Source organism: Eupeodes corollae, chromosome 1 (assembly GCF_945859685.1).
Source record: "Eupeodes corollae chromosome 1, idEupCoro1.1, whole genome shotgun sequence".
Lineage (NCBI taxonomy): Eukaryota > Metazoa > Arthropoda > Insecta > Diptera > Syrphidae > Eupeodes > Eupeodes corollae.
Window position 1 is genome coordinate 77,536,778 of NC_079147.1, and position 26,265 is coordinate 77,563,042.

The window sequence follows — 26,265 nt, forward strand, 5'->3', positions numbered from 1 at the left end:
TTAAGGAGTTCTAAGCTGCATTAAGCACCCATCACAGATGACGCCTCTGAAGTGCTTGGTTTCTCACGACCACCACAGCGTAACCCCTGGTTTGACGACGAATGCGGCCAAGCGCACGCAGCGAAACAAGAGGCATACAAAACGGCGCTGCACAAAAGGACTAGAGCTGCTCGCGAGCTCTACGAGCAGGAGAGGAGACAGGAACACCGGCTTCTTAGATGGAAAAAAGGGAGCATGAGAAGCGCGCGATCGAGGAGATAGAGGGATGTCACAACAGGAATGAGGTTCGTAAATTTTACCAAAAGGTAAAAAAAAACTTCCAAAGGTACAAGCCAAGAGCCGAAGCCTATAAGGACGATCACAGGAACAAAGTAGTGGAACCGCAGTCTATGTTGAGAATATGGAAAGAGCACTTCTCCAAATTATATAACGGCGATGACGAACCGAATTCCGCTGTAAGGGAGGTAGAACCACTCAACCTCGGCGACGCAGATCAACAATTCCGCCTACCCGACCTTGACGAAGTGAAGATAGCTATATCTAAACTTAAGTCAAACAAAGCTGCTGGAGCTGACGTCATCGCTGCAGAACTATTCAAAGCAGCAGGTTATGACTTGGTACGGAGCATGCACCAACTCATCTGCAAAATATGTTCGGAAGAAAGCATGCCCGATGAGTGGAATCTCAGCATAGTGTGGCCGATACATAAGAAAGGAGTCCCTTTAAACTGCGCCAAATACAGAGGCATCAGTCTCCTTAACATTGCGTATAAGATTCTCTCTGCCGTATTATGTGAACGCCTGAAGCCGTTCGTCTACAACCTGATTGGTGGCTTCAGACCAGGAAAGTCCACTATCGACCAAATATTCACAATACGGCAGATCTTGGAAGAAGCCCAGGAGCTTCAAATCGATACCCACCATCTCTTTATCGATTTTAAAGCCGCTTATGACAGCAGCTATAGGGAAGAGCTCTACAGAGCAATGTCTAGTTTTGGCATACCTGTCAAACTTATCCGTTTGTGTAGAATGACGATGGAGAATGCACAATGCTTTATCAAGGTCAGAAAAGATCTTACCGATGCATTTGATGTCAACAAAGGTTTTAGACAAGTCGATGCACTGTCATGCGACTTCTTCAACATTTTTCTGGTGAGAATTGTGCAAAACTCAATCGTCAACACTAGAGGCACAATCTTCCAAAGGCTCATCCAATTACTCGGTTACGCAGATGATATTGACATAATTGGAAGATCAAAGCGTGATGTCAGTGGAGCGTTTTTGAGCATTGTGACGGAAGCGAAGAAGATGGGCTTAGTGGTTAATGAGGGCAAGACCAAGTATATGCTGTCATCAAAAAAGGACACTAAACGACGACGTCTTGGACAAAACTTCACAATGGTCAGCTATAACTTTGAGGTAGTTAAGGACTTTGTCTACCTAGGCACCGCTATTAACATAGACAACGACATTAGCGCTGAAATCAAACGAAGAATAACTCTTGAAAATCGCTGCTTCTTTGGACTTAGAAGGCAATTGAGAAGTAAAATCACCATCTATAAGACACTCATCATCCCGGTTGTCATTTATGGCGCTGAGGCCTGAACCCTGTCAATGAAAGATGAGAGCGTCTTAGGATGCTTCGAGAGAAAAATTCTTCTGGTGATTTTTTGTCCCGTACGCATAGATGGAGAATGGAGGAGAAGATATAACGACGAACTGTACGGGCTGTACAACGACACTGACCTAGTTAGCAGAATTAAAGTCCAACGGCTTAGATGGCTAGGTCATGTAGAGCGGATGGACATCAACGCTCCAGCCCGGAAGGTTTTTGAATCCAATCCCGAGCGACGGCGCAGTAGAGGAAGACCGCGACTCAGGTGGCGCAGCTAGGTGGGAGAGGACCTCAACAAACTTGGCGTGCAAAACTGGAGACAGCTAGCTAGGGATCGAGCTGGCTGGAGACGCATGTTGGTTGAGGCCCAGGTCCGCCCCGGACTGTAGCGCCACCTTAAGTAAGTAAGTAAGTGACACAGGTCGATTTTCCTGCGTCTCATGTTTTCGAATTTTTTTTCTCTTTTGCACTTATGTTGTTCGAAGTGTCGCATGCATTTAGATTCATCGTGTAATAGCAGACATGTTGTATACACTGATTACAGCCTTTGATAAAATATCCTGGGCCTTAGGGCTCACATAAATTAATGTTGAAAACTGATAACAAGAACTTAAAAAAAAATTTCAGCTAGTGTTAAGTTAAGTTATGTTAAGTTATAGCTTGTATTAGGCTGAATAAATAAATGATATTCTATATCGCACAATTCAATGCGGTTAAATCTGAATTTTCCTCTAGTTACCTATGCAAGGAGCAGATAACTAACATCACGGAAACTATCTTCACATGTCAAATAATATCCCCTAATTAAAGAAATAATTCCGTTTATTACTTATCAAGGTTTTTACCAACGCATATGAGAAATAAACCTACCAACTTTACCAATATCTTGTCCGGGCCCAGTGCATAAACCTAAGTCTTTTTTTTCGCTATGTCACTGACTAACGTCTTGACATACTTCTTTAGACTTTTATAGTTTGGCTACAGAAGGGCCTATGTACAAAAGTTTCTCTGGAACATTCATCGACTGAACGTAACCCACTTGCCAACTGTGCTCTAGCCATTAGGGACATAAACAGATCCACATGCCTATCATTTTTGAGGAATGCTAAGAGTTAGTAGAAATAGCGAAATAAAAGGAAATGTGTCTTAAGGGAAAATGTTAAATCACAAAAATAACGAAACACCAACGCAACATTTTTGACAATCTTGTGAAAAATGCCACATTGACATTTCACTATTCTACGTCCTAAAGAAAAATTACATATGTACCTTGATACCAAGGGTACCGTATTACGTGTTTCTAATGTCCAGATATAATTATGGACTTTAGAAAAAAAAGTATCAAAATACACTTTTACTAATATTCTAAAATAGTTTATTTTTATTATTTACTCTGACAGCTTTAATGGAAACAAAAATTTAAAAGTATACAAATTGTTAAAGTTTAAATGAAAACAAGCTTAAAATTAAAATTGCATGATTTTTGGATTGTTCTATCCTATCCAGCTCAGGGTGCAACTGGGTTCACGTTTTGGCCTCCTATACCTATAGTCACACCTAAGGAAATACCATTGACATTGCCTGATGCACTACTACCGACAGTATTTGACGCTCCATTAATTGCATTATTTGCAGACAATCCATTTAATATATTTCCTAATCCAGAAACAATATTTCCAATTGCTGTTAGAAGACTATTAGTGCCGCATGGGGTATTTGCTAAGCTAAGATCGTTATTTGAAATTTGTGGCATGGTGTTGAAGCTTGCTGGCTGGCTTCCTACGTTCAGATTTCCAGGGTTATTGTTATTTCCACCTTGTGTTATTCCTGAGTTATCTCCTGAAACACTGTAACGCGATCCTGAAGCATCATTGTTAAACGCTATGGCAGTCTAAAATAGAACAAATTTATATTGTTTCAGCTAATCAATTAAAAAACAAACCAATTCTTACCATAATGGGAGATTTATTTCCAGAACCAGAGTTTATGGTACCACTTGTTAATCTACTATAAGATGGTTGCGGCTCTTGATTAGTTTGCACATTGGCCGAAGATCCGGCAGGAATGGAATTTGCATGTCCATTTTCGGAAGCACAGGGACATTTAACAGCTTCAGTTGCGCTATTATCATGAGTAATTCCATCGGTTGCTTCCAAAGACGATTTTCTGACTGCTGCTATATTCTCAGATGCTGGCAGAGAACTTGTTTGTGAGTTAATTTGGCTTGCCATGATATTGATGAAGAGGAATGGACTTGTCCTTGCAGAATAGCTAGGGTTGGAAGGACTATTTGCAAGCTCTGTCCCACTAACGTATGGTAGTCTTCCTTGATTTGTTGCACAAGGCTTGACATTTGTACCAGAATTAATATCATTCCTAATCTGTTGTGTTCCAGAGGAAATTGCTGGTGGATTTTGTTCTTGGCCAATTTCTATACGCAGTGGCTGATTAACTGGCGTCGAGACTACACTATCTGTGCTGCTTTCTGTAGACTGTGGTTGGCTTACTGACGTTGAGTCTCCATTATCTGGGTTGAAAGGACTGTTTGTCGATTCGGATTCCACTGGTTCAATTCTTTCTGTTGTTTGCAAGGGCTGAATTGTGGTTGAAGAAACATTTTCAGTCGAGTCTTCAGAATATGTGGTGATCGTTATCGTTTGAGAACTGTTACGAACAGGAATTCGTTCAGTAGAACTTGTTGGTTGATCTTGTCCTTGGGTGCTTTCTGTAGACTGTGGTTGGGTAACTGACGTTGAACCTCCATTATCTGGGTTAGAAGGACTGTTTGTCGATTCGGATTCCACTGGTTCAATTCTTTCTGTTGTTTGCAAGGGCTGAATTGTGGTTGAAGAAACATTTTCAGTGGAGTCTTCAGAATATGTGGTGATCGTTATCGTTTGAGAACTGTTACGAACAGGAATTCGTTCAGTAGAACTTGTTGGTTGATTTTGTCCTTCGGTGCTTTCAGTAGACTGTGGTTGAATTGCTGTCGATGAGTCTCTATTATCTGGGTTGAAAGGACTGTTTGTCGATTCGGAATCCACTGCTTCAATTCTTTCTGTTGTTTGCAAGGGCTGAATTGTGGTTGAAGCAACAATTTCAGTGGAGTCTTCAGAATATGTGGTGATCGTTATCGTTTGAGAATTGTTACGAACAGGAATCCGTTCAGTAGAAGTTGTTGGTTGATTTTGTCCTTGGGTGCTTTCTGTAGACTGTGATTGGCTTACTGACGTTGAGTCTCCATTATCTGGGTTGAAAGGACTGTTTGTCGATTCGGAATCCACTGCTTCAATTCTTTCTGTTGTTTCCAAGGGCTGAATTGTGGTTGAAGCAACAATTTCAGTGGAGTCTTCAGAATATGTGGTGATCGTTATCGTTTGAGAATTGTTACGAACAGGAATCCGTTCAGTAGAAGTTGTTGGTTGATTTTGTCCTTGGGTGCTTTCTGTAGACTGTGATTGGCTTACTGACGTTGAGTCTCCATTATCTGGGTTGAAGGGACTGTTTGTCGATTCGGATTCCACTGGTTCAATTCTTTCTGTTGTTTGCAAGGGCTGAATTGTGGTTGAAGAAACATTTTCAGTGGAGTCTTCAGAATATGTGGTGATCGTTATCGTTTGAGAACTGTTAAGAACAGGAATTCGTTCAGTAGAACTTGTTGGTTGATTTTGTCGTTCGGTGCTTTCAGTAGACTGTGGTTGAATTACTGTCGTTGAGTCTCTATTATCTGGGTTCAAAGGACTGTTTGTCGATTCGGAATCCACTGGTTCAATTCTTTCTGTTGTTTGCAAGGGCTGAATTGTGGTTGAAGAAACATTTTCAGTGGAGTCTTCAGAATATGTGGTGATCGTTATCGTTTGAGAACTGTTACGAACAGGAATTCGTTCAGTAGAACTTGTTGGTTGATTTTGTGCTTCGGTGCTTTCAGTAGACTGTGGTTGAATTACTGTCGTTGAGTCTCTATTATCTGGGTCGAAAGGACTGTTTGTCGATTCGGACTCCACTGGTTCAATTCTTTCTGTTGTTTGCAAGGGCTGAATTGTGGTTGAAGAAACATTTTCAGTCGAGTCTTCAGAATATGTGGTGATCGTTATCGTTTGAGAACTGTTACGAACAGAAATTCGTTCAGTAGAACTTGCTGGTTGATTTTGTCCTTGGGTGCTTTCTGTAGACTGTGGTTGGGTAACTGACGTTGAACCTCCATTTTCTGGGTTAGAAGGACTGTTTGTCGATTCGGAATCCACTGGTTCAATTCTTTCTGTTGTTTGCAAGGGCTGAATTGTGGTTGAAGAAACATTTTCAGTGGAGTCTCCAGAATATGTGGTGATCGTTATCGTTTGAGAACTGTTACGAACAGGAATTCGTTCAGTAGAACTTGTTGGTTGATTTTGTCCTTGGGTGCTTTCTGTAGACTGTGGTTGGCTTGCTGACGTTGAGTCTCCACTATCTGGGTTGAAAGGACTGTTTGTCGATTTATATTCCACTGGTTCAATTCTTTCTGTTGTTTGCAAGGGCTGAATTGTGGTTGAAGAAACATTTTCAGTGGAGTCTTCAGAATATGTGGTGATCGTTATCGTTTGAGAACTGTTACGAACAGGAATTCGTTCAGTAAAACTTGTTGGTTGATTTTGTCCTTCGGTGTTGTCAGTAGACTGTGGTTGAATTACTGTCGTTGAGTCTCTATTATCTGGGTTGAAAGGACTGTTTGTCGATTCGGAATCCACTGGCTCAATTCTTTCTGTTGTTTGCAAGGGCTGAATTGTGGTTGAAGAAACATTTTCAGTCGAGTCTTCAGAATATGTGGTGATCGTTATCGTTTGAGAACTGTTACGAACAGGAATTCGTTCAGTAGAACTTGTTGGTTGATCTTGTCCTTGGGTGCTTTCTGTAGACTGTGGTTGGCTATCTGACGTTGAGTCTCCACTATCTGGGTTAAAAGGACTGTTTGTCGATTCGGATTCCACTGGTTCAATTCTTTCTGTTGTTTGCAAGGGCTGAATTGTGGTTGAAGAAACATTTTCAGTCGAGTCTTCAGAATATGTGGTGATCGTTATCGTTTGAGAACTGTTACGAACAGGAATTCGTTCAGTAGAACTTGTTGGTTGATCTTGTCCTTGGGTGCTTTCTGTAGACTGTGGTTGGGTAACTGACGTTGAGTCTCCACTATCTGGGTTAAAAGGACTATTTGTCGATTCGGATTCCACTGGTTCAATTCTTTCTGTTGTTTGCAAGGGCTGAATTGTGGTTGAAGAAACATTTTCAGTGGAGTCTTCAGAAAATGTGGTGATCGTTATCGTTTGAGAACTGTTACGAACAGGAATTCGTTCAGTAGAACTTGTTGGTTGATTTTGTGCTTCGGTGCTTTTAGTAGACTGTGGTTGAATTACTGTCATTGAGTCTCTATTATCTGGGTTGAAAGGACTGTTTGTCGATTCGGAATCCACTGGTTCAATTCTTTCTGTTGTTTGCAAGGGCTGAATTGTGGTTGAAGAAACATTTTCAGTCGAGTCTTCAGAATATGTGGTGATCGTTATCGTTTGAGAACTGTTACGAACAGGAATTCGTTCAGTAGAACTTGTTGGTTGATCTTGTCCTTGGGTGCTTTCTGTAGACTGTGGTTGGCTTGCTGACGTTGAGTCTCCATTATCTGGGTTGAAAGGACTGTTTGTCGATTCGGAATCCACTGGTTCAATTCTTTCTGTTGTTTGCAAGGGCTGAATTGTGGTTGAAGAAACATTTTCATTGGAGTCTTCAGAATATGTGGTGATCGTTATCGTTTGAGAACTGTTACGAACAGGAATTCGTTCAGTAGAACTTGTTGGTTGATTTTGTCCTTCGGTGCTTTCAGTAGACTGTGGTTGAATTACTGTCGTTGAGTCTCTATTATCTGGGTTAAAAGGACTGTTTGTCGATTCGGAATCCACTGGTTCAATTCTTTCTGTTGTTTGCAAGGGCTGAATTGTGGTTGAAGAAACATTTTCATTGGAGTCTTCAGAATATGTGGTGATCGTTATCGTTTCAGAACTGTTACGAACAGGAATTCGTTCCGTAGAACTTGTTGGTTGATTTTGTCCTTCGGTGCTTTCAGTAGACTGTGGTTGAATTACTGTCGTTGAGTCTCTATTATCTGGGTTGAAAGGACTGTTTGTCGATTCGGAATCCACTGGTTCAATTCTTTCTGTTGTTTGCAAGGGCTGAATTATGGTTGAAGAAACATTTTCATTGGAGTCTTCAGAATATGTGGTGATCGTTATCGTTTGAGAACTGTTACGAACAGGAATTCGTTCAGTAGAACTTGTTGGTTGATTTTGTCCTTCGGTGCTTTCAGTAGACTGTGGTTGAATTACTGTCGTTGAGTCTCTATTATCTGGGTTAAAAGGACTGTTTGTCGATTCGGAATCCACTGGTTCAATTCTTTCTGTTGTTTGCAAGGGCTGAATTGTGGTTGAAGAAACATTTTCATTGGAGTCTTCAGAATATGTGGTGATCGTTATCGTTTGAGAACTGTTACGAACAGGAATTCGTTCAGTAGAACTTGTTGGTTGATTTTGTCCTTGGGTGCTTTCTGTAGACTGTGGTTGGCTTGTTGACGTTGGGTCACCATTATCTGGGTTGAAAGGACTGTTTGTCGATTCGGATTCCACTGGTTCAATTCTTTCTGTTGTTTGCAAGGGCTGAATTGTGGTTGAAGAAACATTTTCAGTCGAGTCTTCAGAATATGTGGTGATCGTTATCGTTTGAGAACTGTTACGAACAGGAATTCGTTCCGTAGAACTTGTTGGTTGATTTTGTCCTTCCGTGCTTTCAGTAGACTGTGGTTGAATTACTGTCGTTGGGTCTCTATTATCTGGGTTGAAAGGACTGTTTGTCGATTCGGAATCCACTGGTTCAATTCTTTCTGTTGTTTCCAAGGGCTGAATTGTGGTTGAAGAAACATTTTCATTGGAGTCTTCAGAATATGTGGTGATCGTTATCGTTTGAGAACTGTTACGAACAGGAATTCGTTCAGTAGAACTTGTTGGTTGATTTTGTCCTTCGGTGCTTTCAGTGGACTGTGGTTGAATTACTGTCGTTGAGTCTCTATTATCTGGGTTAAAAGGACTGTTTGTCGATTCGGAATCCACTGGTTCAATTCTTTCTGTTGTTTGCAAGGGCTGAATTGTGGTTGAAGAAACATTTTCAGTCGAGTCTTCAGAATATGTGGTGATCGTTATCGTTTGAGAACTGTTACGAACAGGAATTCGTTCCGTAGAACTTGTTGGTTGATTTTGTCCTTCGGTGCTTTCAGTAGACTGTGGTTGAATTACTGTCGTTGAGTCTCTATTATCTGGGTTGAAAGGACTGTTTGTCGATTCGGAATCCACTGGTTCAATTCTTTCTGTTGTTTCCAAGGGCTGAATTGTGGTTGAAGAAACATTTTCATTGGAGTCTTCAGAATATGTGGTGATCGTTATCGTTTGAGAACTGTTACGAACAGGAATTCGTTCAGTAGAACTTGTTGGTTGATTTTGTCCTTCGGTGCTTTCAGTAGACTCTGGTTGAATTACTGTCGTTGAGTCTCTATTATCTGGGTTAAAAGGACTGTTTGTCGATTCGGAATCCACTGGTTCAATTCTTTCTGTTGTTTCCAAGGGCTGAATTGTGGTTGAAGAAAAATTTTCAGTCGAGTCTTCAGAATATGTGGTGATCGTTATCGTTTGAGAACTGTTACGAACAGGAATTCGTTCAGTAGAAGTTGTTGGTTGATTTTGTCCTTCGGTGCTTTCAGTAGACTGTGGTTGAATTACTGTCGTTGAGTCTCTATTATCTGGGTTAAAAGGACTGTTTGTCGATTCGGAATCCACTGGTTCAATTCTTTCTGTTGTTTGCAAGGGCTGAATTGTGGTTGAAGAAACATTTTCAGTGGAGTCTTCAGAATATGTGGTGATCGTTATCGTTTGAGAACTGTTACGAACAGGAATTCGTTCAGTAGAACTTGTTGGTTGATCTTGTCCTTGGGTGCTTTCTGTAGACTGTGGTTGGCTTGCTGACGTTGAGTCTCCATTATCTGGGTTGAAAAGACTGTTTGTCGATTCGGATTCCAGTGATTCAATTCTTTCTGTTGTTTCCAAGGGCTGAATTGTGGTTGAAGAAACATTTTCAGTGGAGTCTTCAGAATATGTGGTGATCGTTATCGTTTGAGAACTGTTACGAACAGGATTTCGTTCAGTAGAACTTGTTGGTTGATCTTGTCCTTGGGTGCTTTCTGTAGACTGTGGTTGGGTAACTGACGTTGAACCTCCATTTTCTGGGTTAGAAGGACTGTTTGTCGATTCGGATTCCACTGGTTCAATTCTTTCTGTTGTTTGCAAGGGCTGAATTGTGGTTGAAGAAACATTTTCAGTCGAGTCTCCAGAATATGTGGTAATCGTTATCGTTTGAGAACTGTTACGAACAGGAATTCGTTCAGTAGAACTTGTTGGTTGATTTTGGTCTTGGGTGCTTTCTGTAGACTGTGGTTGGCTTGCTGACGTTGAGTCTCCACTATCTGTGTTGAAAGGACTGTTTGTCGATTCGGATTCCACTGGTTCAATTCTTTCTGTTGTTTGCAAGGGCTGAATTGTGGTTGAAGAAACATTTTCAGTCGAGTCTTCAGAATATGTGGTGATCGTTATCGTTTGAGAACTGTTACGAACAGGAATTCGTTCCGTAGAACTTGTTGGTTGATTTTGTCCTTCGGTGCTTTCAGTAGACTGTGGTTGAATTACTGTCGTTGAGTCTCTATTATCTGGGTTGAAAGGACTGTTTGTCGATTCGGAATCCACTGGTTCAATTCTTTCTGTTGTTTGCAAGGGCTGAATTGTGGTTGAAGAAACATTTTCAGTGGAGTCTTCAGAATATGTGGTGATCGTTATCGTTTGAGAACTGTTACGAACAGGAATTCGTTCAGTAGAACTTGTTGGTTGATTTTGTCCTTCAGTGCTTTCAGTAGACTGTGGTTGAATTACTGTCGTTGATTCTCTATTATCTGGGTTAAAAGGACTGTTTGTCGATTCGGAATCCACTGGTTCAATTCTTTCTGTTGTTTGCAAGGTCTGAATTGTGGTTGAAGAAACATTTTCAGTCGAGTCTTCAGAATATGTGGTGATCGTTATCGTTTGAGAACTGTTACGAACAGGAATTCGTTCCGTAGAACTTGTTGGTTGATTTTGTCCTTCGGTGCTTTCAGTAGACTGTGGTTGAATTACTGTCGTTGAGTCTCTATTATCTGGGTTGAAAGGACTGTTTGTCGATTCGGAATCCACTGGTTCAATTCTTTCTGTTGTTTCCAAGGGCTGAATTGTGCTTGAAGAAACATTTTCATTGGAGTCTTCAGAATATGTGGTGATCGTTATCGTTTGAGAACTGTTACGAACATTAATTCGTTCAGTAGAACTTGTTGGTTGATTTTGTCCTTCGGTGCTTTCAGTAGACTGTGGTTGAATTACTGTCGTTGAGTCTCTATTATCTGGGTTAAAAGGACTGTTTGTCGATTCGGAATCCACTGGTTCAATTCTTTCTGTTGTTTCCAAGGGCTGAATTGTGGTTGAAGAAACATTTTCAGTCGAGTCTTCAGAATATGTGGTGATTGTTATCGTTTGAGAACTGTTACGAACAGGAATTCGTTCAGTAGAACTTGTTGGTTGATTTTGTCCTTCGGTGCTTTCAGTAGACTGTGGTTGGATTACTGTCGTTGAGTCTCTATTATCTGGGTTAAAAGGACTGTTTGTCGATTCGGAATCCACTGGTTCAATTCTTTCTGTTGTTTGCAAGGGCTGAATTGTGGTTGAAGAAACATTTTCAGTGGAGTCTTCAGAATATGTGGTGATCGTTATCGTTTGAGAACTGTTACGAACAGGAATTCGTTCAGTAGAACTTGTTGGTTGATCTTGTCCTTGGGTGCTTTCTGTAGACTGTGGTTGGCTTGCTGACGTTGAGTCTCCATTATCTGGGTTGAAAAGACTGTTTGTCGATTCGGATTCCAGTGATTCAATTCTTTCTGTTGTTTCCAAGGGCTGAATTGTGGTTGAAGAAACATTTTCAGTGGAGTCTTCAGAATATGTGGTGATCGTTATCGTTTGAGAACTGTTACGAACAGAATTTCGTTCAGTAGAACTTGTTGGTTGATCTTGTCCTTGGGTGCTTTCTGTAGACTGTGGTTGGGTAACTAACGTTGAACCTCCATTTTCTGGGTTAGAAGGACTGTTTGTCGATTCGGATTCTACTGGTTCAATTCTTTCTGTTGTTTGCAAGGGCTGAATTGTGGTTGAAGAAACATTTTCAGTGGAGTCTCCAGAATATGTGGTAATCGTTATCGTTTGAGAACTGTTACGAACAGGAATTCGTTCAGTAGAACTTGTTGGTTGATTTTGTCCTTGGGTGCTTTCTGTAGACTGTGGTTGGCTTGCTGACGTTGAGTCTCCACTATCTGGGTTGAAAGGACTGTTTGTCGATTCGGATTCCACTGGTTCAATTCTTTCTGTTGTTTGCAAGGGCTGAATTGTGGTTGAAGAAACATTTTCAGTGGAGTCTTCAGAATATGTGGTGATCGTTATCGTTTGAGAACTGTTACGAACAGGAATTCGTTCAGTAGAACTTGTTGGTTGATTTTGTCCTTCGGTGCTTTCAGTAGACTGTGGTTGAATTACTGTCGTTGAGTCTCTATTATCTGGGTTAAAAGGACTGTTTGTCGATTCGGAATCCACTGGTTCAATTCTTTCTGTTGTTTGCAAGGGCTGAATTGTGGTTGAAGAAACATTTTCAGTCGAGTCTTCAGAATATGTGGTGATCGTTATCGTTTGAGAACTGTTACGAACAGGAATTCGTTCCGTAGAACTTGTTGGTTGATTTTGTCCTTCGGTGCTTTCAGTAGACTGTGGTTGAATTACTGTCGTTGAGTCTCTATTATCTGGGTTGAAAGGACTGTTTGTCGATTCGGAATCCACTGGTTCAATTCTTTCTGTTGTTCCCAAGGGCTGAATTGTGGTTGAAGAAACATTTTCATTGGAGTCTTCAGAATATGTGGTGATCGTTATCGTTTGAGAACTGTTACGAACAGGAATTCGTTCAGTAGAACTTGTTGGTTGATTTTGTCCTTCGGTGCTTTCAGTAGACTGTGGTTGAATTACTGTCGTTGATTCTCTATTATCTGGGTTAAAAGGACTGTTTGTCGATTCGGAATCCACTGGTTCAATTCTTTCTGTTGTTTGCAAGGTCCGAATTGTGGTTGAAGAAACATTTTCAGTCGAGTCTTCAGAATATGTGGTGATCGTTATCGTTTGAGAACTGTTACGAACAGGAATTCGTTCCGTAGAACTTGTTGGTTGATTTTGTCCTTCGGTGCTTTCAGTAGACTGTGGTTGAATTACTGTCGTTGAGTCTCTATTATCTGGGTTGAAAGGACTGTTTGTCGATTCGGAATCCACTGGTTCAATTCTTTCTGTTGTTTCCAAGGGCTGAATTGTGGTTGAAGAAACATTTTCATTGGAGTCTTCAGAATATGTGGTGATCGTTATCGTTTGGGAACTGTTACGAACAGGAATTCGTTCAGTAGAACTTGTTGGTTGATTTTGTCCTTCGGTGCTTTCAGTAGACTGTGGTTGAATTACTGTCGTTGAGTCTCTATTATCTGGGTTAAAAGGACTGTTTGTCGATTCGGAATCCACTGGTTCAATTCTTTCTGTTGTTTCCAAGGGCTGAATTGTGGTTGAAGAAACATTTTCAGTCGAGTCTTCAGAATATGTGGTGATTGTTATCGTTTGAGAACTGTTACGAACAGGAATTCGTTCAGTAGAACTTGTTGGTTGATTTTGTCCTTCGGTGCTTTCAGTAGACTGTGGTTGGATTACTGTCGTTGAGTCTCTATTATCTGGGTTAAAAGGACTGTTTGTCGATTCGGAATCCACTGGTTCAATTCTTTCTGTTGTTTGCAAGGGCTGAATTGTGGTTGAAGAAACATTTTCAGTGGAGTCTTCAGAATATGTGGTGATCGTTATCGTTTGAGAACTGTTACGAATAGGAATTCGTTCAGTAGAACTTGTTGGTTGATCTTGTCCTTGGGTGCTTTCTGTAGACTGTGGTTGGCTTGCTGACGTTGAGTCTCCATTATCTGGGTTGAAAGGACTGTTTGTCGATTCGGATTCCAGTGATTCAATTCTTTCTGTTGTTTCCAAGGGCTGAATTGTGGTTGAAGAAACATTTTCAGTGGAGTCTTCAGAATATGTGGTGATCGTTATCGTTTGAGAACTGTTACGAATAGGAATTCGTTCAGTAGAACTTGTTGGTTGATCTTGTCCTTGGGTGCTTTCTGTAGACTGTGGTTGGCTTGCTGACGTTGAGTCTCCACTATCTGGGTTGAAAGGACTGTTTGTCGATTCGGATTCCACTGGTTCAATTCTTTCTGTTGTTTGCAAGGGCTGAATTGTGGTTGAAGAAACATTTTCAGTCGAGTCTTCAGAATATGTGGTGATCGTTATCGTTTGAGAACTGTTACGAACAGGAATTCGTTCAGTAGAACTTGTTGGTTGATTTTGTCCTTCGGTGCTTTCAGTAGACTGTGGTTGAATTACTGTCGTTGAGTCTCTATTATCTGGGTTAAAAGGACTGTTTGTCGATTCGGAATCCACTGGTTCAATTCTTTCTGTTGTTTGCAAGGGCTGAATTGTGGTTGAAGAAACATTTTCAGTCGAGTCTTCAGAATATGTGGTGATCGTTATCGTTTGAGAACTGTTACGAACAGGAATTCGTTCCGTAGAACTTGTTGGTTGATTTTGTCCTTCGGTGCTTTCAGTAGACTGTGGTTGAATTACTGTCGTTGAGTCTCTATTATCTGGGTTGAAAGGACTGTTTGTCGATTCGGAATCCACTGGTTCAATTCTTTCTGTTGTTTGCAAGGGCTGAATTGTGGTTGAAGAAACATTTTCATTGGAGTCTTCAGAATATGTGGTGATCGTTATCGTTTGAGAACTGTTACGAACAGGAATTCGTTTAGTAGAACTTGTTGGTTGATTTTGTCCTTCGGTGCTTTCAGTAGACTGTGGTTGAATTACTGTCGTTGAGTCTCTATTATCTGGGTTAAAAGGACTGTTTGTCGATTCGGAATCCACTGGTTCAATTCTTTCTGTTGTTTGCAAGGGCTGAATTGTGGTTGAAGAAACATTTTCAGTCGAGTCTTCAGAATATGTGGTGATCGTTATCGTTTGAGAACTGTTACGAACAGGAATTCGTTCCGTAGAACTTGTTGGTTGATTTTGTCCTTCGGTGCTTTCAGTAGACTGTGGTTGAATTACTGTCGTTGAGTCTCTATTATCTGGGTTGAAAGGACTGTTTGTCGATTCGGAATCCACTGGTTCAATTCTTTCTGTTGTTTCCAAGGGCTGAATTGTGGTTGAAAAAACATTTTCAGTCGAGTCTTCAGAATATGTGGTGATCGTTATCGTTTGAGAACTGTTACGAACAGGAATTCGTTCAGTAGAACTTGTTGGTTGATTTTGTCCTTCGGTGCTTTCAGTAGACTGTGGTTGAATTACTGTCGTTGAGTCTCTATTATCTGGGTTGAAAGGACTGTTTGTCGATTCGGAATCCACTGGTTCAATTCTTTCTGTTGTTTCCAAGGGCTGAATTGTGGTTGAAGAAACATTTTCATTGGAGTCTTCAGAATATGTGGTGATCGTTATCGTTTGAGAACTGTTACGAACAGGAATTCGTTCAGTAGAACTTGTTGGTTGATTTTGTCCTTCGGTGCTTTCAGTAGACTGTGGTTGAATTACTGTCGTTGAGTCTCTATTATCTGGGTTAAAAGGACTGTTTGTCGATTCGGAATCCACTGGTTCAATTCTTTCTGTTGTTTGCAAAGGCTGAATTGTCGTTGAAGAAACATTTTCAGTGGAGTCTTCAGAATATGTGGTGATCGTTATCGTTTGAGAACTGTTACGAACAGGAATTCGTTCAGTAGAACTTGTTGGTTGATCTTGTAATTGGGTGCTTTCTGTAGACTGTGGTTGGCTTGCTGACGTTGAGTCTCCATTATTTGGGTTGAAAAGACTGTTTGTCGATTCGGATTCCAGTGATTCATTTCTTTCTGTTGTTTCCAAGGGCTGAATTGTGGTTGAAGAAACATTTTCAGTGGAGTCTTCAGAATATGTGGTGATCGTTATCGTTTGAGAACTGTTACGAACAGGAATTCGCTCAGTAGAACTTGTTGGTTGATCTTGTCCTTGGGTGCTTTCTGTAGACTGTGGTTGGGTAACTGACGTTGAACCTCCATTTTCTGGGTTAGAAGGACTGTTTGTCGATTCGGATTCCACTGGTTCAATTCTTTCTGTTGTTTGCAAGGGCTGAATTGTGGTTGAAGAAACATTTTCAGTGGAGTCTCCAGAATATGTGGTAATCGTTATCGTTTGAGAACTGTTACGAACAGGAATTCGTTCAGTAGAACTTGTTGGTTGATTTTGTCCTTGGGTGCTTTCTGTAGACTGTGGTTGGCTTGCTGACGTTGAGTCTCCACTATCTGGGTTGAAAGGACTGTTTGTCGATTCGGATTCCACTGGTTCAATTCTTTCTGTTGTTTGCAAGGGCTGAATTGTGGTTGAAGAAACATTTTCAGTCGAGTCTTCAGAATATGTGGTGATCGTTATCGTTTGAGAACTGTTACGAACAGGAATTCGTTCCGTAGAACTTGTTGGTTGATTTTGTCCTTCGGTGCTTTCAGTAGACTGTGGTTGAATTACTGTCGTTGAGTCTCTATTATCTGGGTTGAAAGGACTGTTTGTCGATTCGGAATCCACTGGTTCAATTTTTTCTGTTGTTTCCAAGGGCTGAATTGTGGTTGAAGAAACATTTTCATTGGAGTCTTCAGAATATGTGGTGATCGTTATCGTTTGAGAACTGTTACGAACAGGAATTCGTTCAGTAGAACTTGTTGGTTGATTTTGTCCTTCGGTGCTTTCAGTAGACTGTGGTTGAATTACTGTCGTTGAGTCTCTATTATCTGGGTTGAAAGGACTGTTTGTCGATTCGGAATCCACTGGTTCAATTCTTTCTGTTGTTTGCAAGGGCTGAATTGTGGTTGAAGAAACATTTTCAGTCGAGTCTTCAGAATATGTGGTGATCGTTATCGTTTGAGAACTGTTACGAACAGGAATTCGTTCAGTAGAACTTGTTGGTTGATTTTGTCCTTGGGTGCTTTCAGTAGACTGTGGTTGAATTACTGTCGTTGAGTCTCTATTATCTGGGTTAAAAGGACTGTTTGTCGATTCGGAATCCACTGGTTCAATTCTTTCTGTTGTTTCCAAGGGCTGAATTGTGGTTGAAGAAACATTTTCAGTCGAGTCTTCAGAATATGTGGTGATTGTTATCGTTTGAGAACTGTTACGAACAGGAATTCGTTCAGTAGAACTTGTTGGTTGATTTTGTCCTTCGGTGCTTTCAGTAGACTGTGGTTGAATTACTGTCGTTGAGTCTCTATTATCTGGGTTGAAAGGACTGTTTGTCGATTCGGAATCCACTGGTTCAATTTTTTCTGTTGTTTCCAAGGGCTGAATTGTGGTTGAAGAAACATTTTCATTGGAGTCTTCAGAATATGTGGTGATCGTTATCGTTTGAGAACTGTTACGAACAGGAATTCGTTCAGTAGAACTTGTTGGTTGATTTTGTCCTTCGGTGCTTTCAGTAGACTGTGGTTGAATTACTGTCGTTGAGTCTCTATTATCTGGGTTGAAAGGACTGTTTGTCGATTCGGAATCCACTGGTTCAATTCTTTCTGTTGTTTGCAAGGGCTGAATTGTGGTTGAAGAAACATTTTCAGTCGAGTCTTCAGAATATGTGGTGATCGTTATCGTTTGAGAACTGTTACGAACAGGAATTCGTTCAGTAGAACTTGTTGGTTGATTTTGTCCTTGGGTGCTTTCAGTAGACTGTGGTTGAATTACTGTCGTTGAGTCTCTATTATCTGGGTTAAAAGGACTGTTTGTCGATTCGGAATCCACTGGTTCAATTCTTTCTGTTGTTTCCAAGGGCTGAATTGTGGTTGAAGAAACATTTTCAGTGGAGTCTTCAGAATATGTGGTGATCGTTATCGTTTGAGAACTGTTACGAACAGGAATTCGTTCAGTAGAACTTGTTGGTTGATCTTGTCCTTGGGTGCTTTCTGTAGACTGTGGTTGGCTTGCTGACGTTGAGTCTCCATTATCTGGGTTGAAAGGACTGTTTGTCGATTCAGATTCCAGTGATTCAATTCTTTCTGTTGTTTCCAAGGGCTGAATTGTGGTTGAAGAAACATTTTCAGTGGAGTCTTCAGAATATGTGGTGATCGTTATCGTTTGAGAACTGTTACGAACAGAATTTCGTTCAGTAGAACTTGTTGGTTGATCTTGTCCTTGGGTGCTTTCTGTAGACTGTGGTTGGGTAACTGACGTTGAACCTCCATTTTCTGGGTTAGAAGGACTGTTTGTCGATTCGGATTCCACTGGTTCAATTCTTTCTGTTGTTTGCAAGGGCTGAATTGTGGTTGAAGAAACATTTTCAGTGGAGTCTCCAGAATATGTGGTAATCGTTATCGTTTGAGAACTGTTACGAACAGGAATTCGTTCAGTAGAACTTGTTGGTTGATTTTGTCCTTCGGTGCTTTCAGTAGACTGTGGTTGAATTACTGTCGTTGAGTCTCTATTATCTGGGTTGAAAGGACTGTTTGTCGATTCGGAATCCACTGGTTCAATTCTTTCTGTTGTTTCCAAGGGCTGAATTGTGGTTGAAGAAACATTTTCATTGGAGTCTTCAGAATATGTGGTGATCGTTATCGTTTGAGAACTGTTACGAACAGGAATTCGTTCAGTAGAACTTGTTGGTTGATTTTGTCCTTCGGTGCTTTCAGTAGACTGTGGTTGAATTACTGTCGTTGAGTCTCTATTATCTGGGTTAAAAGGACTGTTTGTCGATTCGGAATCCACTGGTTCAATTCTTTCTGTTGTTTGCAAGGGCTGAATTGTGGTTGAAGAAACATTTTCAGTCGAGTCTTCAGAATATGTGGTGATCGTTATCGTTTGAGAACTGTTACGAACAGGAATTCGTTCCGTAGAACTTGTTGGTTGATTTTGTCCTTCGGTGCTTTCAGTAGACTGTGGTTGAATTACTGTCGTTGAGTCTCTATTATCTGGGTTGAAAGGACTGTTTGTCGATTCGGAATCCACTGGTTCAATTCTTTCTGTTGTTTCCAAGGGCTGAATTGTGGTTGAAGAAACATTTTCATTGGAGTCTTCAGAATATGTGGTGATCGTTATCGTTTGAGAACTGTTACGAACAGGAATTCGTTCAGTAGAACTTGTTGGTTGATCTTGTCCTTGGGTGCTTTCTGTAGACTGTGGTTGAATTACTGTCGTTGAGTCTCTATTATCTGGGTTAAAAGGACTGTTTGTCGATTCGGAATCCACTGGTTCAATTCTTTCTGTTGTTTGCAAGGGCTGAATTGTGGTTGAAGAAACATTTTCAGTGGAGTCTTCAGAATATGTGGTGATCGTTATCGTTTGAGAACTGTTACGAACAGGAATTCGTTCCGTAGAACTTGTTGGTTGATTTTGTCCTTCGGTGCTTTCAGTAGACTGTGGTTGGCTTGCTGACGTTGAGTCTCCACTATCTGGGTTGAAAGGACTGTTTGTCGATTCGGATTCCACTGGTTCAATTCTTTCTGTTGTTTGCAAGGGCTGAATTGTGGTTGAAGAAACATTTTCATTGGAGTCTTCAGAATATGTGGTGACCGTTATCGTTTGAGAACTGTTACGAACAGGAATTCGTTCAGTAGAACTTGTTGGTTGATTTTGTCCTTCGGTGCTTTCAGTAGACTGTGGTTGAATTACTGTCGTTGAGTCTCTATTATCTGGGTTAAAAGGACTGTTTGTCGATTCGGAATCCACTGGTTCAATTCTTTCTGTTGTTTGCAAGGGCTGAATTGTGGTTGAAGAAACATTTTCAGTCGAGTCTTCAGAATATGTGGTGATTGTTATCGTTTGAGAACTGTTACGAACAGGAATTCGTTCAGTAGAACTTGTTGGTTGATTTTGTCCTTCGGTGCTTTCAGTAGACTGTGGTTGAATTACTGTCGTTGAGTCTCTATTATCTGGGTTAAAAGGACTGTTTGTCGATTCGGAATCCACTGGTTCAATTCTTTCTGTTGTTTGCAAGGGCTGAATTGTGGTTGAAGAAACATTTTCAGTGGAGTCTTCAGAATATGTGGTGATCGTTATCGTTTGAGAACTGTTACGAACAGGATTTCGTTCAGTAGAACTTGTTGGTTGATCTTGTCCTTGGGTGCTTTCTGTAGACTGTGGTTGGGTAACTGACGTTGAACCTCCATTTTCTGGGTTAGAAGGACTGTTTGTCGATTCGGATTCCACTGGTTCAATTCTTTCCGTTGTTTGCAAGGGCTGAATTGTGGTTGAAGAAACATTTTCAGTGGAGTCTCCAGAATATGTGGTAATCGTTATCGTTTGAGAACTGTTACGAACAGGAATTCGTTCAGTAGAACTTGTTGGTTGATTTTGTCCTTGGGTGCTTTCTGTAGACTGTGGTTGGCTTGCTGACGTTGAGTCTCCACTATCTGGGTTGAAAGGACTGTTTGTCGATTCGGATTCCACTGGTTCAATTCTTTCTGTTGTTTGCAAGGGCTGAATTGTGGTTGAAGAAACATTTTCAGTGGAGTCTTCAGAATATGTGGTGATCGTTATCGTTTGAGAACTGTTACGAACAGGAATTCGTTCAGTAGAACTTGTTGGTTGATTTTGTCCTTCGGTGCTTTCAGTAGACTGTGGTTGAATAACTGTCGTTGAGGCTCTATTATCTGGGTTGAAAGGACTGTTTGTCGATTCGGATTCCACTGGTTCAATTCTTTCTGTTGTTTGCAAGGGCTGAATTGTGGTTGAAGAAACATTTTCAGTGGAGTCTTCAGAATATGTGGTGACCGTTATCGTTTGAGAACTGTTACGAACAGGAATTCGTTCAGTAGAACTTGTTGGTTGATTTTGTCCTTGGGTGCTTTCAGTAGACTGTGGTTGAATAACTGTCGTTGAGGCTCTATTATCTGGGTTGAAAGGACTGTTTGTCGATTCGGAATCCACTGGTTCAATTCTTTCTGTTGTTTCCAAGGGCTGAATTGTGGTTGAAGAAACATTTTCAGTGGAGTCTTCAGAATATGTGGTGATCGTTATCGTTTGAGAACTGTTACGAACAGGAATTCGTTCAGTAGAACTTGTTGGTTGATCTTGTCCTTGGGTGCTTTCTGTAGACTGTGGTTGGGTAACTGACGTTGAACCTCCATTATCTGGGTTAGAAGGACTGTTTGTCGATTCGGATTCCACTGGTTCAATTCTTTCTGTTGTTTGCAAGGGCTGAATTGTGGTTGAAGAAACATTTTCAGTGGAGTCTTCAGAATATGTGGTGATCGTTATCGTTTGAGAACTGTTACGAACAGAATTTCGTTCAGTAGAACTTGTTGGTTGATCTTGTCCTTGGGTGCTTTCTGTAGACTGTGGTTGGGTAACTGACGTTGAACCTCCATTTTCTGGGTTAGAAGGACTGTTTGTCGATTCGGATTCCACTGGTTCAATTCTTTCTGTTGTTTGCAAGGGCTGAATTGTGGTTGAAGAAACATTTTCAGTGGAGTCTCCAGAATATGTGGTAATCGTTATCGTTTGAGAACTGTTACGAACAGGAATTCGTTCAGTAGAACTTGTTGGTTGATTTTGTCCTTCGGTGCTTTCAGTAGACTGTGGTTGAATTACTGTCGTTGAGTCTCTATTATCTGGGTTGAAAGGACTGTTTGTCGATTCGGAATCCACTGGTTCAATTCTTTCTGTTGTTTCCAAGGGCTGAATTGTGGTTGAAGAAACATTTTCATTGGAGTCTTCAGAATATGTGGTGATCGTTATCGTTTGAGAACTGTTACGAACAGGAATTCGTTCAGTAGAACTTGTTGGTTGATTTTGTCCTTCGGTGCTTTCAGTAGACTGTGGTTGAATTACTGTCGTTGAGTCTCTATTATCTGGGTTAAAAGGACTGTTTGTCGATTCGGAATCCACTGGTTCAATTCTTTCTGTTGTTTGCAAGGGCTGAATTGTGGTTGAAGAAACATTTTCAGTGGAGTCTTCAGAATATGTGGTGATCGTTATCGTTTGAGAACTGTTACGAACAGGAATTCGTTCCGTAGAACTTGTTGGTTGATTTTGTCCTTCGGTGCTTTCAGTAGACTGTGGTTGAATTACTGTCGTTGAGTCTCTATTATCTGGGTTGAAAGGAGTGTTTGTCGATTCGGAATCCACTGGTTCAATTCTTTCTGTTGTTTCCAAGGGCTGAATTGTGGTTGAAGAAACATTTTCATTGGAGTCTTCAGAATATGTGGTGATCGTTATCGTTTGAGAACTGTTACGAACAGGAATTCGTTCAGTAGAACTTGTTGGTTGATCTTGTCCTTGGGTGCTTTCTGTAGACTGTGGTTGAATTACTGTCGTTGAGTCTCTATTATCTGGGTTAAAAGGACTGTTTGTCGATTCGGAATCCACTGGTTCAATTCTTTCTGTTGTTTGCAAGGGCTGAATTGTGGTTGAAGAAACATTTTCAGTGGAGTCTTCAGAATATGTGGTGATCGTTATCGTTTGAGAACTGTTACGAACAGGAATTCGTTCCGTAGAACTTGTTGGTTGATTTTGTCCTTCGGTGCTTTCAGTAGACTGTGGTTGGCTTGCTGACGTTGAGTCTCCACTATCTGGGTTGAAAGGACTGTTTGTCGATTCGGATTCCACTGGTTCAATTCTTTCTGTTGTTTGCAAGGGCTGAATTGTGGTTGAAGAAACATTTTCATTGGAGTCTTCAGAATATGTGGTGATCGTTATCGTTTGAGAACTGTTACGAACAGGAATTCGTTCAGTAGAACTTGTTGGTTGATTTTGTCCTTCGGTGCTTTCAGTAGACTGTGGTTGAATTACTGTCGTTGAGTCTCTATTATCTGGGTTAAAAGGACTGTTTGTCGATTCGGAATCCACTGGTTCAATTCTTTCTGTTGTTTGCAAGGGCTGAATTGTGGTTGAAGAAACTTTTTCAGTCGAGTCTTCAGAATATGTGGTGATTGTTATCGTTTGAGAACTGTTACGAACAGGAATTCGTTCAGTAGAACTTGTTGGTTGATTTTGTCCTTCGGTGCTTTCAGTAGACTGTGGTTGAATTACTGTCGTTGAGTCTCTATTATCTGGGTTAAAAGGACTGTTTGTCGATTCGGAATCCACTGGTTCAATTCTTTCTGTTGTTTGCAAGGGCTGAATTGTGGTTGAAGAAACATTTTCAGTGGAGTCTTCAGAATATGTGGTGATCGTTATCGTTTGAGAACTGTTACGAACAGGATTTCGTTCAGTAGAACTTGTTGGTTGATCTTGTCCTTGGGTGCTTTCTGTAGACTGTGGTTGGGTAACTGACGTTGAACCTCCATTTTCTGGGTTAGAAGGACTGTTTGTCGATTCGGATTCCACTGGTTCAATTCTTTCTGTTGTTTGCAAGGGCTGAATTGTGGTTGAAGAAACATTTTCAGTGGAGTCTCCAGAATATGTGGTAATCGTTATCGTTTGAGAACTGTTACGAACAGGAATTCGTTCAGTAGAACTTGTTGGTTGATTTTGTCCTTGGGTGCTTTCTGTAGACTGTGGTTGGCTTGCTGACGTTGAGTCTCCACTATCTGGGTTGAAAGGACTGTTTGTCGATTCGGATTCCACTGGTTCAATTCTTTCTGTTGTTTGCAAGGGCTGAATTGTGGTTGAAGAAACATTTTCAGTGGAGTCTTCAGAATATGTGGTGATCGTTATCGTTTGAGAACTGTTACGAACAGGAATTCGTTCAGTAGAACTTGTTGGTTGATTTTGTCCTTCGGTGCTTTCAGTAGACTGTGGTTGAATAACTGTCGTTGAGGCTCTATTATCTGGGTTGAAAGGACTGTTTGTCGATTCGGATTCCACTGGTTCAATTCTTTCTGTTGTTTGCAAGGGCTGAATTGTGGTTGAAGAAACATTTTCAGTTATCGTTTGAGAACTGTTACGAACAGGAATTCGTTCAGTAGAACTTGTTGGTTGATTTTGTCCTTGGGTGCTTTCAGTAGACTGTGGTTGAATAACTGTCGTTGAGGCTCTATTATCTGGGTTGAAAGGACTGTTTGTCGATTCGGAATCCACTGGTTCAATTCTTTCTGTTGTTTCCAAGGGCTGAATTGTGGTTGAAGAAACATTTTCAGTGGAGTCTTCAGAATATGTGGTGATCGTTATCGTTTGAGAACTGTTACGAACAGGAATTCGTTCAGTAGAACTTGTCGGTTGATTTTGTCCTTGGGTGCTTTCTGTAGACTGTGTTTGGCTTGCTGACGTTGAACCTCCATTATCTGGGTTAGAAGGACTGTTTGTCGATTCGGATTCCACTGGTTGAATTCTTTCTGTTGTTTCCAAGGGCTGAATTGTGGTTGAAGAAACATTTTCAGTCAAGTCTTCAGAATATGTAGTGATCATTATCGTTTGAGAACTGTTACGAACAGGAATTCGTTCAGTAGAACTTGTCGGTTGATTTTGTCCTTGGGTGCTTTCTGTAGACTGTGTTTGGCTTGCTGACGTTGAGTCTCCATTATCTAGGTTGAAAGGACTGTTTGTCGATTCGGATTCCACTGGGTCAATTCTTTCTGTTGTTTGCAAGGGCTGAATTGTGGTTGAAGAAACATTTTCAGTGGAGTCTTCAGAATATGTGGTGATCGTTATCGTTTGAGAACTGTTACGAACAGGAATTCGTTCAGTAGAACTTGTTGGTTGATTTTGTCCTTCGGTGCTTTCAGTAGACTGTGGTTGAATTACTGTCGTTGAGTCTCTATTATCTGGGTTAGAAGGACTGTTTGTCGATTCGGATTCCACTGGTTCAATTCTTTCTGTTGTTTGCAAGGGCTGAATTGTGGTTAAAGAAACATTTTCAGTCGAGTCTTCAGAATATGTGGTGATCGTTATTGTTTGAGAACTGTTACGAACAGGAATTCGTTCAGTAGAACTTGTTGGTTGATCTTGTCCTTGGGTGCTTTCTGTAGACTGTGGTTGGGTAACTGACGTTGAACCTCCATTATCTGGGTTAGAAGGACTGTTTGTCGATTCGGATTCCACTGGTTCAATTCTTTCTGTTGTTTGCAAGGGCTGAATTGTGGTTGAAGAAACATTTTCATTGGAGTCTTCAGAATATGTGGTGATCGTTATCGTTTGAGAACTGTTACGAACAGGAATTCGTTCAGTAGAACTTGTTGGTTGATCTTGTCCTTGGGTGCTTTCTGTAGACTGTGATTGGGTAACTGACGTTGAACCTCCATTATCTGGGTTAGAAGGACTGTTTGTCGATTCGGATTCCACGGGTTCAATTCTTTCTGTTGTTTGCAAGGGCTGAATTGTGGTTGAAGAAACATTTTCAGTGGAGTCTTCAGAATATGTGGTGATCGTTATCGTTTGAGAACTGTTACGAACAGGAATTCGTTCAGTAGAACTTGTTGGTTGATTTTGTCCTTGGGTGCTTTCAGTAGACTGTGGTTGAATTACTGTCGTTGAGTCTCTATTATCTGGGTTGAAAGGACTGTTTGTCGATTCGGAATCCACTATTTCAATTCTTTCTGTTGTTTCCAAGGGCTGAATTGTGGTTGAAGAAACATTTTCAGTGGAGTCTTCAGAATATGTGGTGATCGTTATCGTTTGAGAACTGTTACGAACAGGAATTCGTTCAGTAGAACTTGTTGGTTGATTTTGTCCTTGGGTGCTTTCAGTAGACTGTGGTTGAATTACTGTCGTTGAGTCTCTATTATCTGGGTTGAAAGGACTGTTTGTCGATTCGGAATCCACTGGTTCAATTCTTTCTGTTGTTTCCAAGGGCTGAATTGTGGTTGAAGAAACATTTTCAGTGGAGTCTTCAGAATATGTGGTGATCGTTATCGTTTGAGAACTGTTACGAACAGGAATTCGTTCAGTAGAACTTGTTGGTTGATTTTGTCCTTCGGTGCTTTCAGTAGACTGTGGTTGAATTACTGTCGTTGAGTCTCTATTATCTGGGTTGAAATTACTGTTTGTCGATTCGGATTCCACTGGTTCAATTCTTTCTGTTGTTTCCAAGGGCTGAATTGTGGTTGAAGAAACATTTTCAGTGGAGTCTTCAGAATATGTGGTGATCGTTATCGTTTGAGAACTGTTACGAACAGGAATTCGTTCAGTAGAACTTGTTGGTTGATCTTGTCCTTGGGTGCTTTCAGTAGACTGTGGTTGGCTTGCTGACGTTGAGTCTCCACTATCTGGGTTGAAAGGACTGTTTGTCGATTCGGATTCCACTGGTTCAATTCTTTCTGTTGTTTGCAAGGGCTGAATTGTGGTTGAAGAAACATTTTCAGTGAAGTCTTCAGAATATGTGGTGATCGTTATCGTTTGAGAGCTGTTACGAACAGGAATTCGTTCAGTAGAACTTGTTGGTTGATTTTGTCCTTCGGTGCTTTCAGTAGACTGTGGTTGAATTACTGTCGTTGAGTCTCTATTATCTGGGTTGAAAGGACTGTTTGTCGATTCGGAATCCACTGGTTCAATTCTTTCTGTTGTTTCCAAGGGCTGA

General features: G+C 40.9%; 1 protein-coding gene across 1 annotated transcript in view; it reads right to left on the reverse strand.

The window, feature by feature from the left end:
* Positions 1 to 2,961: 2,961 nt before the first annotated feature.
* Positions 2,962 to 26,265, reverse strand: part of LOC129940530 (uncharacterized protein DDB_G0283357-like) — a 43,470-nt gene continuing 20,166 nt past the window's right edge. Inside the window, exons 4-5 of the mRNA XM_056048904.1 lie at positions 3,567 to 4,381; positions 2,962 to 3,505 (exon numbers count right to left, since the gene is read on the reverse strand). Of these exons, the coding sequence (XP_055904879.1) occupies positions 3,122 to 3,505; positions 3,567 to 4,381 (1,199 nt within the window). The 3' untranslated portion in view covers positions 2,962 to 3,121. The remainder of the gene's footprint in view (positions 3,506 to 3,566; positions 4,382 to 26,265) is intronic.